The sequence below is a fragment of the Drosophila persimilis genome, unplaced genomic scaffold (assembly GCF_003286085.1).
Source record: "Drosophila persimilis strain 14011-0111.01,24,50 unplaced genomic scaffold, DperRS2 tig00000000-arrow-pilon, whole genome shotgun sequence".
Lineage (NCBI taxonomy): Eukaryota > Metazoa > Arthropoda > Insecta > Diptera > Drosophilidae > Drosophila > Drosophila persimilis.
The window spans coordinates 20,593,909-20,607,329 of record NW_020825288.1 but is presented as its reverse complement, the minus strand read 5'-3'; the positions used below and the strand labels follow the sequence as shown (position 1 = coordinate 20,607,329).

Genomic DNA, 13,421 nt, shown 5'->3' with positions numbered 1-13,421 from the left:
GGTGATCCGCATATCGAAATTGTTGCGCGATTAATCCATCGCCGACTAGTGGGTGTTGAAATATTCTCCACGAAAATGATGAAACTTGAAGTATTTTAGCGCAGTTAAGGTTATCTTTCACCTTTGTGGTCCTTTTTTAATCAAAAATAAGTGATAGGATGTACCTGCAAGAGTAATTATTATTAATATTATTAGTATAGTTTTCCGCGGCTTAACTAAAGTTGTTATACTGTTTAAATAAAGGAGGTTTAAGTGGGTTTTGGTATATTTACGGTATGTTTTTTTAATGAGACGGTATGTTTCGGTACTCTGTGGTCACACTGCTGTGGATGCAAAATAATGACGCTGACATCGACGACTGGGTTATTTTTGTTATAAGAGGGGACGTATAATGGATAATAATGTAGAACAAGGTCCAGAAAAAACGCCAACAGCAGTAAGAACAGGAACAGCATCCGCAGCCGCCGTAACAGCCGAAGCAATCAGTGGAACACGTAACGCCGGAGCAACGCCAGTGAACACCTTGGCTAACGCAAACTCAACCTTTTGGAAAAACAGCGGACGGAGAGTCCCCGGACGACCCAGTCCCAAAAGAGATCTCCCGCCCGGGTTCGCGGCGACAGGTCATCGACAGGCCATCGGCAGTGGCATGGTGTCCACCTTTCGAGACTATCAGCAGTCGGTGAGCGATGCCTGGGACACGGGCGACGACGAGTTCTGCATCATCAGCAGCACAGAGGCGGCAGCAGCAGCGGCCGCAGCTGGAGCCGGCGTTGGTAATTGCAGCTTATCGGTCTTATCGGTTAATTGGTTTAAATTGGTTTCCGGATTCCCTCTCTATAGACGGCACTCGCATATCGCGGCAAATGTCACAAACGGCGGCACTGAATGTGATTGAAACGCACTCGCGAAGCAATCAAAACCACAACACACCAAGGGCCAACGACTGTGGCAGTGCGGACCAGACCTCGAGCTCCAGAAGTACCCCGGAAGAGAATAGGGAAGAGCGCCGGCGATCGCTGCCAGACAGTAATGATAACAGGTGAGGCGCGTGCACAAATGGGAAGTTAAATAGAAAGTTCAGCGCTGCAAGAGTCGAGCAAGAGCCCCACAGTTGTTTAAACAAGTGCCAGGGGTGGGATGTGGGATGGGTGTGGGCCCGCATCTGTCCTTAGTTACTAAATGATGTAACGCAAGTATAATCGAAGATTCAGTTGTGAGAAAGAGGAATTGCACAGTGCAACTTTCTCCCATAGTCATGTGGACAGGCGTCGAAAAAAGTGCACCGCAGAGTGAACTGAATATTAATCGAATTGCCTTTCACAGATCACGTTTAAGAAACTATCCCGGGCGACCGCAACTGCAGAAGATCAGCTCCAACTCACAGGACGGCGAATATGAGACGAAAATTGAAAAGTTTCAGGTGCTACTCGACTCGCCGCAATTGGATTTGGTGGCCCTGAAGAAGCTCAGCTGGTCGGGAGTGCCTCGCAGGGTAAGCCCCAGTCCCAGTCCCAGCCCCTGTGATTGTGTGTGTGTAATTCAATTAAATTTCTCTGCCATTACACAGATGCGCGCCGTAAGCTGGCGACTGCTGTCGAAATATCTGCCCCCCTCGAGCGAGCGACGAATGGCGGTGCTGGAGAGTAAGCGTCAGGGCTATCAGGATTTGAGACACAACTACTTTAGGGTGGACAGCCAGGACGAGACACAGCAGGACACGTATCGTCAGATACATATCGATGTGCCGCGCATGAATCCACAGATACCGCTCTTCCAGCAGCAGCTCGTCCAGGAGATGTTTGAGCGTGTGCTCTTCATTTGGGCCATACGTCATCCGGCCTCGGGCTATGTGCAGGGCATCAACGATCTGGTCACCCCGTTCTTTATTGTGTTTCTGCAGGAGGCCCTGACGCCCAACACAGATCTCGAGAAGTTCGACATGTCCACACTGGCGGAGGAGACGCGCAACATCATCGAGGCGGATTCCTTTTGGTGTCTATCCAAGTTTCTCGACTGTATACAGGACAACTATATCTTTGCCCAGTTGGGCATACAGGAGAAGGTCAATCAACTCAAGGATCTTATACAGCGCATAGACGGTGAGTGAGTGATCATTGATAAGTGAGGAAATATAGATAGAGATATGATTGGAGATATGATAAGATAAACGTCTCTCTCGGGATAGATTTGTATGCTGTCTGATAACCTAAAGCCAAGCCATACAGCCATCAAAATGTGTGCCATGCCACTCCATGTTTTGGCCCCTAATTATCTTCATTAATTACATTTAATTGTGTTTTTTTGTTTGTTTATTTTTCCAGTAAATCTGCATCGTCACTTACAGACGCATGGCGTTGACTATTTGCAATTCTCATTTCGTTGGATGAACAATTTGCTGACACGCGAACTGCCCCTCCATTGCACCATTCGATTGTGGGACACATATCTGGCTGAATCCGATGGCTTTGCCCTGTTCCATTTGTACGTGTGTGCGGCCTTCCTGCTGCACTGGAAGGAGCAGCTAATGCAACAGAACGATTTTCAAGTGAGTTTCCAATAGAGAAACACGTTTTGGTTTTAGTGGTTTGTTAATTTATGGAACTTTTGCCCCTACACAGGGTCTCATGTTGCTGCTACAAAATCTGCCAACACATAACTGGTCCGATCGCCAAATAAATGTATTGCTTGCTGAAGCATTTCGCTTGAAGTTCACCTACGCGGATGCACCCAAGCATTTGGAAACGAAGAGTTGACAAAAGCGACACAAACAACATATATATACATACGTAACATAGAAATTAGTTTTACTACAACTTTTTGCGGAATATACCCACACACACACACACACATATACATACATCTAATAATTATATACAATTTGTTATTAGCCCTTCGTTCTTTGTTTGTTTTGTTTTTGTATCTTTCCACACCCCTCCCCGCATCACGTAGGCAAAACGTAAAACAAATTATATCGCTTTTTGTACATAAAGAAATCAAAATTCAAAATACAATTTTACACGTTCAACGGGCGCCCGGAAAGATGTTTCAATTGAAATTTGTCTTTTATAAAAACAAATAGAATCAAAAGGAGGCGAAAATTAAATACTTTTTCCATATGAAAACTCAAATTAGCCAACAAATAAAAAGCTACTTGCGTGCAAACGAGTACATATATAAAAATAAGCCAAGGAGTGTATAATTATTTCATCAGGGATCACCGATCCCTTCAAATCGATTAGTTCTGCCTTTCGGCTATGTGCTTTAGCTGCTTTAGCACCGTCTCCAGCAGCTTTTTCTTGTCGTTCTTTCGCACCAGCGAGAATATGGGCTTCTTGTCCGCTTCGCGTATCTTCTCGAGTATCACAATGATGGACTGCGGCTGCACTAGATGATAGCGATTCTCCTGCTTGCCATAGTCGTGGAAATATGTGCTCCACTCCTCCAGGATCAGTAGGTCCAACAGCTGTCGATTGCGCAGGAAATACTTGCTCAGTTCTCCCTCCTTGAGGCCCGGCACTGGCTCAGAGGCCGCAAAGAACTCGCACTGCATCAGATCCAAATTGATCTGGGTGAGGGCACCCGTGGATATCTGCTTGACATCCTCGTCGTACATGATCGAGTAGATCTTCTCCGCAATGTGCTCGAAGGTGCGACGACAGGCGGCCTGGGCAATGTGCGGTAGCTTAAAGGCAAAGCTGTCAAAGGTGCTTTTGAGGTACGAAATCATGTCGGTAATGAAAGCGGAAGCTATGCCCGGAGGCTCCACCAACAGCCAATCGTAGGCACTCAGCTCGAAGAACTCATCAATCTTGGAGCAGATGCGCAGGCCCACCTGCTTCTCGGCATCCTGGCGTGCCACATGGAACATGGCCGAGGGCGTCTGGGACACGCTCCTCTCCGTGTTGGTCATGTGACAGACGAACTCGTCGAGGAACGGTCCTGCCTTCTCCAAGTACTGCGTGTCGATGATGATCTGTATGAGCTGTGTCAGCGTGATGCTGGGCTGTCGGAACACCACGGACAGACAGCCGCTAAAGCTGCGGGTGAGCAGCAAATTGGCCGCCTTCCGCACCATGGCAGCCACCTCGTTGGGGGAGAGGGTCAGCTCTTCGGCAAACTTCATGCAGGCGTACATAAACTCTTTGGCCTGATGGTAGACCTCCGGCACCATGCGCGAGAAGGGAAACTTCTTCGGAAACGGCGCATTCTCCAGCTGCTCCGAGTGGAAGGGAAAACGCTCAATGATGCTCTCGTACTCCTCAACGTTTTGCACAACCATCGGCAGGAACTGCTCCTTGTCGAGGATGTCGCGAAAGACATGAACCCATCGTTGCAGCAGCACCTAAAAAAAGACATGTAGAATGTTTGAGAATACAATTCGTATGCTACTCACCTCGTTGTAATGGTCGCGCATGTTGTGCAGTAGCTCCCACAGAATGTTCACGGTGTAGCCGTAGCACTTGAAGGTGTTGATGGACAGCATGATGAGGTTCTTGATGCGCAGCAATATATTGGGATCGGTGCAGGAAGACGAGCTCATGCTGATCTCGTTGACAAACTTTGTCAGGGAGTTGGACCACAGCTCCTCTAGGTAACTGCTGGTTACCACATCCCCAGCCGTATTCTTGACATGATCCTCCACCACAAAGAAACCGACAATGGCGCAAATGTACGTTTTGTAGGCATCCAGGTTGTCGTGCATATTGGGTGGCGGTTGGAGCACCAACTTGGCCTGGTCGCGACGCTGCTGACGGTAATCCTTCTCGAAGTACTCCCTCTGGCCCAGTACCATGTAGATGTGCAGACACCGGTAGATGGGCGAGAAATCAATCAGATCCTGAGCACTCACATTGCCGCCATCGTCGTCGCCACCCGCACCGGCTGCACCGCCATTTGCCTGCTGCATGTGGTCTTTGATGATGGCATTTATGTCACGCTTTTGCAGCTCCTTGGTGTGGGTAATCGCCAGCTCGCCAATGCGCGGCGAGAACTTTCGGATGTTCTCCAGGAACTCGCGAAAATCTAAGGCCGAGGACTTGCGTATGTTTTCCTTGATGATTGGAATCTGGATCTGCATCTGAGTGGCAAAGCGGTAGTTGTGTCGCTTCAAACGCGACAAGTGCTCCGTTTCCAGGGTCTCCAGCGTGCGCAACGCCTGATAGTATTGTTTGTTCTTGGCCTGTTGTGTGAACTTCATGTAACACTCGAGGGCTGGCAGACAGGATTTGAGTGCCTCGATGGCACTGGCCAGATTGGATTCGATTTGACGTGCCCGCACCAGCTCATTCCCCTGTTGGATGAGTGAGGCACTGATCTGCCGTAGCGATGTGTCCAGCGAGTGCACTTCATCGTGCAGCTGCTTGGCCTGTGTTCGCACCTGCAACAGCTCCTGGATGGAATCAATGAATCCCTGGTAATACAGATTGCATATCCGTTCGATTTCCTTGTCATGGCTGCGTATCCGCTGATCTAATTGTTCGCTAATCAGTTTTGTATTATTGCCTGCGGATATGACCGAAAATTTCATTGGCCGAGGGCGTAAACAAATTGGTTTTCCGGTTAATGCAAACTTACCTTCTAGGATGGAGCGGAATGTGGGTCCCCAGTAGTCATCTACCGCTTCTATGTCTTGCACGGTCACCTTTGACATGGTTTTAAAGTCGTGTGGCGATTTTATTTAACAAATTTATGAATAATTTCCTTTTCTGCCTATTGTTTTTAAGTGTTGGTAACTGCCAGTAGCATCAGCTGTTCCATGCAGAACTGTACAGTACTGTTTTTTGGTAGAAATACACGTTCATGCAACAAGTTGTTGAATGTTTTAAAAACATTTTGTCTGAAATTACACCTGTAGTGTAATGTTTACTAGCTGATAATTGCCTATTAATAATTTGGTAATTGGCTTATGGCATGTCTGATCGTGATAGACCGCCGCCAAACAGCTGTTGCGCTTCAACTTTCACTTCTGGTGGCGGGTTGCTTTTGGGGAGCATTCCGCGTCTCTGTGTTGTTGGGGCCAAGCCGTTGGGAAGTTACGCCGAGATACAGTTATGTTGAAGTAATAGCAGCATAAAGTTTTGTACACGCACGCAATCACGGCCGCAAACAAAAGAACAAACATGGCCACCATAAGAAGAAGCCTCCACACACCGGAAGCAAAAACAGACTCTCAGCAGATCACCAACAACAATAACGATGGGAAGCAGCAAGGCAAGGAAGCCACCAAGACTGCCGAACCAAAGGAAAAGAGTGACCCCATGATATACATCATATTCGTATCGCTGCTCTTTGATTTGCTCGCATTCACCATCATTTTGCCGCTGCTTCCGTCGCTTCTGGAGTATTATCGCGTCAATGATAGTTCCGGTTTGTACAATGTGCTTACGGAGAGAGTACGCTGGTTCCAGCAGCTGCTGGGTGCCCCAGAGCGCTATATATCGGTGCTGTTTGGCGGATTCCTAGGCTCAATGTTTAGTTTCTTGCAATTTCTGGCCAGCCCGATTGTGGGAGGCCTTTCGGATTACTATGGACGCAAACCCGTTCTACTTGTGTGTGCGGTAGGTGTATGCTCATCTAATCTGGGTCAGCATATTGAATATTTTCTTTTATCCACCAAAAACACAGTCTGGCATTGCTCTCTCGTATCTACTCTGGGCCTGCTCCAGCAATTTTGCCCTGTTCGTCCTGGCACGTTTCGTCGGGGGAATCAGCAAGGGCAACATTTCGCTCTGCATGTCGGTCATCACGGATGTGTCTAGCGTGAAGACCAGAGGCCGCGGCATGGCCCTGGTTGGTGTGGCCTTCTCGTTGGGTTTCATTGTGGGACCGATGATTGGTGCCATGTTTGCCATATTCTCAAATAAATCAGCGAGTGGTGGAGCTTGGTTTGTGCTTCCATCCCTCTTGGCCCTGGGTCTAGCTCTGGGCGATCTCCTGGTGCTATCCTGCTGTCTGCGAGAGACCCTGCCAAAGGTGAGATCATTTGCTACTAAAACTAAATCTGTAGCTTCTATACAAAATTATTTTATATTTTCAGGAGAAACGTGTTAAGGAGATCTCCTCCGCCCTGTCCTACGGCTTGCAGTTGCTCAACGTCTCATCCATATTTAGGTAATTTGTGATTTAATTAGCATGTCTTGCAAACCAGTCGTGTGACTAAGTTAATTGAATTGCAACAAACCCGCTCGACTGGTCACCGGCCAAGCGTGACGCTTCGCTCGTTATCAGGCCGGGCACTTCAGCACGTTTGTTTGATTGTCTTATCAGCTGGCATTTGCTGGTAATTCCTTTGATTAAAACTAGTTACAAGGAAACACTTTCATACGATTACGAATGGATTTCCTAATAATTATTCAATTCACAGATTTGCTGCCATCAAAAATGTGCCCAAAAAAGATACGGACGCCTTGCGATCCATAGGATTGATATACTTTTTATATTTGTTCTTGTATTCGGGCTTGGAATTCACCGTCACATTCCTGATGTATCACAAGTTTGGTTACACCTCCATGGATCAGGCGAAAATGTTTCTCACAACAGGTGAAATGCATACCCTTTGAATATTTCATATTCTTTATTTATTAATCATTTATTTTGTAGGTGTTATTATGACTTTGATTCAGGGATCGGTTGTGCGTCGTCTTCCCGATGCGAAGATCAAGAGCTATGCCATTTTTAGTCTATATCTGATAGTACCCGCCTTTGTATTAGTTGGCCTAGCCGAGGGCAGTGGTATGCTCTACGCCGGAATGATTCTGTTCGCCATCTCTACAGCCTTTGCGGTGACCTGCCTGACCACCTTGGTTTCCAAGTACGGTAACGATGATCAAAAGGGTTCAGTATTAGGCATATTCCGTTCTCTGGGCGCCTTAGCTCGTGCGCTTGGCCCCGTGGTTGGCTCCATAGGCAAGTATAGATTACATTTTGTCCTGTTTTTATCTTAACTCTTAAATCATTGCAGCCTTTTGGTGTGTGGGCTCAAAAATCACATATATCGCCGGCGGAATCATGCTTCTTTATCCAGCCTTAGCTTTGCAACGGGCTCGCATTTAAATGCAACTAGAACAAAGTTACATATGCATTCTAGAGATTAACGCTAAACGCAAGTATTAATTGCACATTATACTTAATTTATTGTTTTTATGCAACAAGTATTTTATATTAAAATAAAAACACTTTTATACATGTTTTATAAAAAAACTGTTTATTTGAAATTTTATGAAACTAAAAGCTAGCTGATATGCTCACTTGTAAGCTGTCTGCTATGTCACTATCAAAGCTGGCTGAAATCCGCGGCCAATACAGTCCATAGGGTCCATTATGTGAGCGAATTTTGTCGGAGGTAAATTTGATCAAACTAAATATAAATCTATTATATTTAAGGTAAAGACAAGAGACTAAAACAGTTGCGAAAATTTCGAACCGGGAAAAGAAATTCTTTTCTAAAATGTCAAGGAAAATAACAGTGACGACGATGAATATAGTGATGGCTATGAATATCCTGAAGGCTATCTTATATGAAGAAAAATTCTATTCAATATTATTAAGACTAGGCAAGAACTGAAATAATGATCTCAAATAACGGAAAATATTAATAAGAAAACATCATCGGTATACTTACGAAATATTTTGAAAATGAGACGGTATATTTCGGTATATTTTATCGGTCACACTTTTGGGAGTGACTAAGAGAAGACATCGATGTTTTCGATGTTTTGAGAGCATGAAACATCGATGTTTTTTAAATTTTCCATTCATTTATATTATGTATATAAGTAAAAATAAACTTTGTAATTTTTGTGAACATTAAAATATGAAATTTATGAATTATATATCGTTTTAGGCAAAACTCAGTTTTTTACAGAGAATAAGCATAGGGGCCTAGTGGTGGCATAAAGTTTAGCTATGGTTGCGTTTCAGTTGCGTTTTTTCGATTTACAGAATATTTTATCCCTGCCCATGGTGTCAACTATCGCCACTCGTTAATGGTGGCGTAATAATTATGTCTGAGGGAAAGGAGCTAACATAAATACTTTAAAATAATTGTATCATTAGATCAAACATATTAATAATAGTGTAAATAGCCTATAAGATGCTTTGTAAGTAAAAACATCGATGTTTGAGAAAAAACATCGACGTCTGCTACACCCAAACATCGTTGTTAATATCGATGTTTCTCAAGCTAGTGACTAAGGTGTGTGTTTCGCGTAAGAAAAAATCATAAATAAATGCATTAAAAGCTTCTATAATTAGTCACTTTATACTGCACTAGTTTCCGCCTACTGGCCGCCAGATGTGACAACTGAAATAGCCCCCGAAATACTAGAAATTTGGACATAAAATTGATATATATTTTTCTTTTTCTTTACAAATACACCTACAAATGTAAAGTGTAAAAAAGTGTGTGAGCTACGACAAACGCATATAGAAATCGGCGGCGCGCAAGGATTATTGGATTTTACTTTAGACTCGCACACCAATCAAACGGAACGCAACCGGAGCTGCCAATAATAATTAAACGAAGCCAATTATATTAAAACAAACTTCAGCAAAATGGGTGCAAGAGAAGACGAATACGATTATCTGTTCAAAGGTAATTATAAACATGGCACACTGGTGTAATGTAATGTGTGTTGGTGTGTTCATAATTATGAGCTGGCTAGCCGGTGGCGGTCAAACAAGAGACAGTTAGCATAGGAGCAGAACACTCTCAGGCTCGGCTCCTCTCTGTCTTGTCTTCCATGGACACAATGACGCAGTAGCTCAATGGCACTAATTGAAACTAATTGGAGAATAACAAAAAATGCAGTGAATAAAACCACTCTTGTGTATGTACGTGTGAGTGTGTGTGTGTGTGGGAGTGCGTGCTTGATTAATTCCCAAAATAATTCTCTGAACCCAAATCACAGAAGTGTACGCCCCCTGCATAGCTGTCAATGATTGTTGTTGCCCAACAACTGCAGTTGGATGCCCTTTGCTTTCTCTCTGCCGCTCCTCTCCGCTCTTCCCACTACTAGTACTTAATGCCGTTAACTGTCTGTTTTGTCATTACGTTCCCGTTCCATTCCTCTCGCCACGTTGCATACGAAAAGCAAATCGTATTTATAGTCGTGATAAAAGCTCAAAGTACTTCTTAAAGCTGCTTCTTCTTGCAGTTGTTCCGAGTAGTAGTAAATGCTAAAATGCCCGCCCCCCCTCTCCTGACACAGCCACATCTTTTAGTTGATTAGATTTTCATTTGCCAGAGAGAGACAGGGAAAGAGAGAGTTTTCATGTGTGTGTGTGCGTGTCAGCTTTAATATTTCGTAGTGCTCCGGCTATTGTATTGAATTTTCGTAATTTCTTTTGCATATGTTTATTTTGTCTCTCCGAAACTTCGCCAGAGAGCGCCGCTTAGCGAATGTTCAAGCTGCGCTTTAGGTTCGCTGCTCGCACAGTGGTCGGAGATCCATTGTACATACGCAGCCCTTTTCTGTTTCTCCTGTCACTCAACAAATTCAAACTTCCCACATCTCTGTGTGTCGCCCCCCAGTTGCGCTCTTTGTATACTTTCCGTTTATGTTGTTTGGGGTCATCAATTCTCTGTTCTCCTTTGTTCTCTTCGTTTGCCCTGCTCAAGCTATTGCGCCGCTGTAAATTCCAGTTGCGCTTATAAGAAACCTGGAAGTCTATCGCTAGTCTAGCTTTAGTATACGGATTTCCTTAATGGGAGAAAAAGCTAATTTAAAGATGTTTTCCAGAGCTTTGCAAATCTTATCGTTTCTTTTTTTTGGGTTAAGTATCCAAAAAAAAAACTCCCTATACAGTCCGATAAGTTGCGTCAATAAATGATATGCATGATGAGGCCCTCAAATTTCACACATAGCAATATTTGCCATGCCATCACATGAGTCATGACGAACAATAATTTACTGTAAAGGAATGCCACTTTCCGATAAGCCCATAATCACATAACCACTGCTGTATAAATGATTCGATATATGAATGTATTTCTCCACTAACAAGTAACTGCTTCGTTAATTTTTAGCACTTCCGTTTAAACTCTAGTGTAATTTCTCTTTGGGCCCACTTCAAGATCATTAGCGAGATCGAAAGAGAGTAGGCGACAATGACGCATTACTGGCGCTCTCTTCGGCCATACTGATAACTGTAACCAGGCTATACATTGTCCAGAGAGGGTCAAGAGAGAGCGTGATATCACAAAAAGGTGTTTGATACGTTTTTGTTATTGTTTTTTCATTAAACTAAAGCAAACAGTGTGCCCGTGCGCTTATCAAATAAATTTGAAAAAAGGCGTCAAAAATAAAAACTAGCTGACGGGACAGTGACATGTGTACATTTTCACGATAATAGTGTTATTTCTGTAAATGGTTTTGATGGGAAATGATTGCGAATATGTCTGTTTGATCAGCTTTTTATAGATCCTGAATATCCGGAAGCTTTTGCTTTTTTCCATATGTATATAAATTTTCACTTGAAAAAATGTTGTAGTTTATTATCTCTATTAGGTAGGAAATAAAATTCCATTATTCTTTCACTTTTAATTCCATTGCCCATCGCCCATTAAATTTTGCAAGAAATGTTTCCTTCAACGAATTTCATTGAACGTCCCACAAAACAATCAACATTTTCAATGCCCGCTGCTGCCGAACGTCAACTCCCACAATAATAAAACATTTGTTTTCATGGCCCGAAATCCCCAAAGCATAGCAATTTTTATGTATTTGCTGACCTTGGGGCCGCCCCAATGGCAGCGGGAGAGTCAATACGAAGGAGGACATGACCTAGGATTGCCGGGTTGCTAGGCCAGCAGAGTCAGCTTGTCCGACCATAAAATACAAGACACGACACGGAATGTGCCACCATGCCATTATGCAACTGCCACCCGAATGGTTGGGGAGGGGATTTCACCAAGATTACCCAATGCCAGAGTGTCGCTAATGCTTTATAATCCTTTGCAGTTGTCCTTATCGGTGACTCGGGTGTTGGCAAAAGTAATTTGCTTTCACGTTTCACGCGCAATGAATTCAATTTGGAGTCCAAGTCGACAATTGGTGTGGAGTTTGCAACGCGCAGCATAGAGGTGAGTACGAGAGGATGTGTGTCGTGGCCAAAGGGGCAGCAGCAGCAGCAGCACAGACCTCTCTTACGGGGAGTGTGCGTGTGCGTTTCACTAAAGGACACAGTGGTACCAACTGTTGAAAAGATGAACAAACAAATACTCTACATTATTGGCTTTAAATTGAAAGAGAAAATCGTGAAATCCTTTAAATAGTTTCATACAGATACAAATTATAGTTGAGCTGAGGAAAAACTCAATGTTGGCATCACTGTGTTGGAGGTTGTTTATTGATTTTCAAAGCGAAACTGCTACAGCCCCGAAGGATAACTTGGCCAAATTGCCAATTACCGTCCATCATTCTAACCTTTCATGCTTGTCTCTCCCACCCTCTCACACCCCCACCCCCAGGTCGATGGTAAGACTATCAAAGCGCAAATCTGGGATACGGCTGGCCAGGAGCGCTATCGCGCCATTACCTCTGCCTACTATCGCGGTGCTGTTGGAGCTCTGCTGGTCTATGACATTGCCAAGCATTTGACGTACGAGAATGTGGAGCGCTGGCTGCGTGAGCTGCGCGATCACGCCGATCAGAACATTGTCATAATGCTGGTGGGCAATAAGTCCGATTTGCGACACTTGCGATCGGTGCCAACGGACGAGGCGAAACTTTTTGCCGAGCGAAATGGCTTGAGTTTCATAGAAACATCGGCCCTCGACTCGACGAACGTTGAAACGGCATTCCAGAATATACTCACAGGTTAGTAGGGGGAGATCCTATCCTGTCTCTCTACTCTCTGAACTTGGCTAATAAAATGCTTGTGCTTTGTTTGTGTTTTCAGAGATCTATCGTATTGTGTCGCAGAAACAAATCAGGGATCCGCCGGAAGGCGATGTCATTCGTCCGTCGAACGTGGAGCCCATCGACGTTAAGCCGACTGTCACAGCTGATGTACGTAAGCAGTGCTGTCAGTGACCGCCCCAAGCAACACCACCCGCAACCGCCAGAACAGAAACATTAACAAAAGCAACAACAATTACAACTACAACTACAAAAACAGCAGAAGCAGCAGCGGAAACAGCAATAAGAGGTGAACAGCATAGGAAGATATGGATTGGATAGGATATGTCGTTCAGCCACAGCCACTAGCAGTTTGTCATATATGCATAAATTGATAATTCAAATCACCAACACCAAGAAAAAAACAACAACACCAACATCCGGCTGTAGTTAACTGCGGTTTAAACTGAAGTTTTATATATATATATAAATATCGCATAAAACGATCCAATCATCGTCGATGCATGAAAAAACGGATAAGAAAAGAAGAAAAACTAAACACTCCAAAATTCAGTTTAA

The 13,421-nt window shown here is 44.3% G+C and overlaps 4 protein-coding genes across 4 annotated transcripts; 3 read left to right on the top strand and 1 right to left on the bottom strand.

The window, feature by feature from the left end:
• Nucleotides 1–357: 357 nt before the first annotated feature.
• LOC6591461 (TBC1 domain family member 22B) lies at nt 358–3,042 on the top strand. The gene is made up of 6 exons (XM_026990397.1): nt 358–776; nt 844–1,042; nt 1,327–1,495; nt 1,571–2,102; nt 2,325–2,548; nt 2,622–3,042. The coding sequence occupies exons 1-6, from the start codon at nt 392–394 to the stop codon at nt 2,754–2,756; spliced, it is 1,644 nt and encodes a 547-aa protein (XP_026846198.1). The 5' UTR covers nt 358–391; the 3' UTR covers nt 2,757–3,042.
• LOC6591460 (exocyst complex component 6) lies at nt 2,781–5,677 on the bottom strand. The gene is made up of 3 exons (XM_002016910.2): nt 5,578–5,677; nt 4,397–5,505; nt 2,781–4,345 (listed from the first exon to the last, which is right to left on the bottom strand). Exons 1-3 carry the CDS (start codon nt 5,651–5,653, stop codon nt 3,239–3,241), a joined length of 2,292 nt encoding a protein of 763 aa, XP_002016946.1. The 5' UTR covers nt 5,654–5,677; the 3' UTR covers nt 2,781–3,238.
• A 306-nt stretch (nt 5,678–5,983) lies between these two features.
• Nucleotides 5,984–8,166, top strand: LOC6591459 (major facilitator superfamily domain-containing protein 10). The gene is made up of 6 exons (XM_002016909.2): nt 5,984–6,560; nt 6,628–6,975; nt 7,040–7,113; nt 7,367–7,542; nt 7,603–7,908; nt 7,964–8,166. Exons 1-6 carry the CDS (start codon nt 6,123–6,125, stop codon nt 8,053–8,055), a joined length of 1,434 nt encoding a protein of 477 aa, XP_002016945.1. The 5' UTR covers nt 5,984–6,122; the 3' UTR covers nt 8,056–8,166.
• Nucleotides 8,167–9,267: 1,101 nt separating this feature from the next.
• Nucleotides 9,268–13,382, top strand: LOC6591418 (ras-related protein Rab-11A). The gene is made up of 4 exons (XM_002016908.2): nt 9,268–9,595; nt 11,964–12,085; nt 12,473–12,821; nt 12,904–13,382. Exons 1-4 carry the CDS (start codon nt 9,556–9,558, stop codon nt 13,035–13,037), a joined length of 645 nt encoding a protein of 214 aa, XP_002016944.1. The 5' UTR covers nt 9,268–9,555; the 3' UTR covers nt 13,038–13,382.
• The last annotated feature ends 39 nt before the right edge of the window (nt 13,383–13,421 follow it).

Excerpts from the sequence above, each read along its gene's own strand:
- LOC6591418 (XM_002016908.2), top strand. The coding sequence starts at position 9,556 with ATGGGTGCAAGAGAAGACGAATACGATTATCTGTTCAAAG. Across the intron at positions 12,086-12,472 it reads TTGCAACGCGCAGCATAGAG|GTCGATGGTAAGACTATCAA; the intron begins GTGAGTACGAGA and ends CCCCACCCCCAG. Across the intron at positions 12,822-12,903 it reads ATTCCAGAATATACTCACAG|AGATCTATCGTATTGTGTCG; the intron begins GTTAGTAGGGGG and ends TTGTGTTTTCAG.
- LOC6591460 (XM_002016910.2), bottom strand. The coding sequence starts at position 5,653 with ATGTCAAAGGTGACCGTGCAAGACATAGAAGCGGTAGATGACTACTGG. Across the intron at positions 5,506-5,577 it reads ATTCCGCTCCATCCTAGAAG|GCAATAATACAAAACTGATT; the intron begins GTAAGTTTGCAT and ends TCATATCCGCAG. Across the intron at positions 4,346-4,396 it reads TGCGCGACCATTACAACGAG|GTGCTGCTGCAACGATGGGT; the intron begins GTGAGTAGCATA and ends GTCTTTTTTTAG.
- LOC6591459 (XM_002016909.2), top strand. The coding sequence starts at position 6,123 with ATGGCCACCATAAGAAGAAGCCTCCACACACCGGAAGCAAAAACAGAC. Across the intron at positions 6,561-6,627 it reads CCGTTCTACTTGTGTGTGCG|TCTGGCATTGCTCTCTCGTA; the intron begins GTAGGTGTATGC and ends CCAAAAACACAG. Across the intron at positions 7,909-7,963 it reads CCCCGTGGTTGGCTCCATAG|CCTTTTGGTGTGTGGGCTCA; the intron begins GCAAGTATAGAT and ends AAATCATTGCAG.
- LOC6591461 (XM_026990397.1), top strand. The coding sequence starts at position 392 with ATGGATAATAATGTAGAACAAGGTCCAGAAAAAACGCCAACAGCAGTA. Across the intron at positions 1,043-1,326 it reads CCAGACAGTAATGATAACAG|ATCACGTTTAAGAAACTATC; the intron begins GTGAGGCGCGTG and ends TGCCTTTCACAG. Across the intron at positions 2,103-2,324 it reads TCTTATACAGCGCATAGACG|TAAATCTGCATCGTCACTTA; the intron begins GTGAGTGAGTGA and ends TTATTTTTCCAG.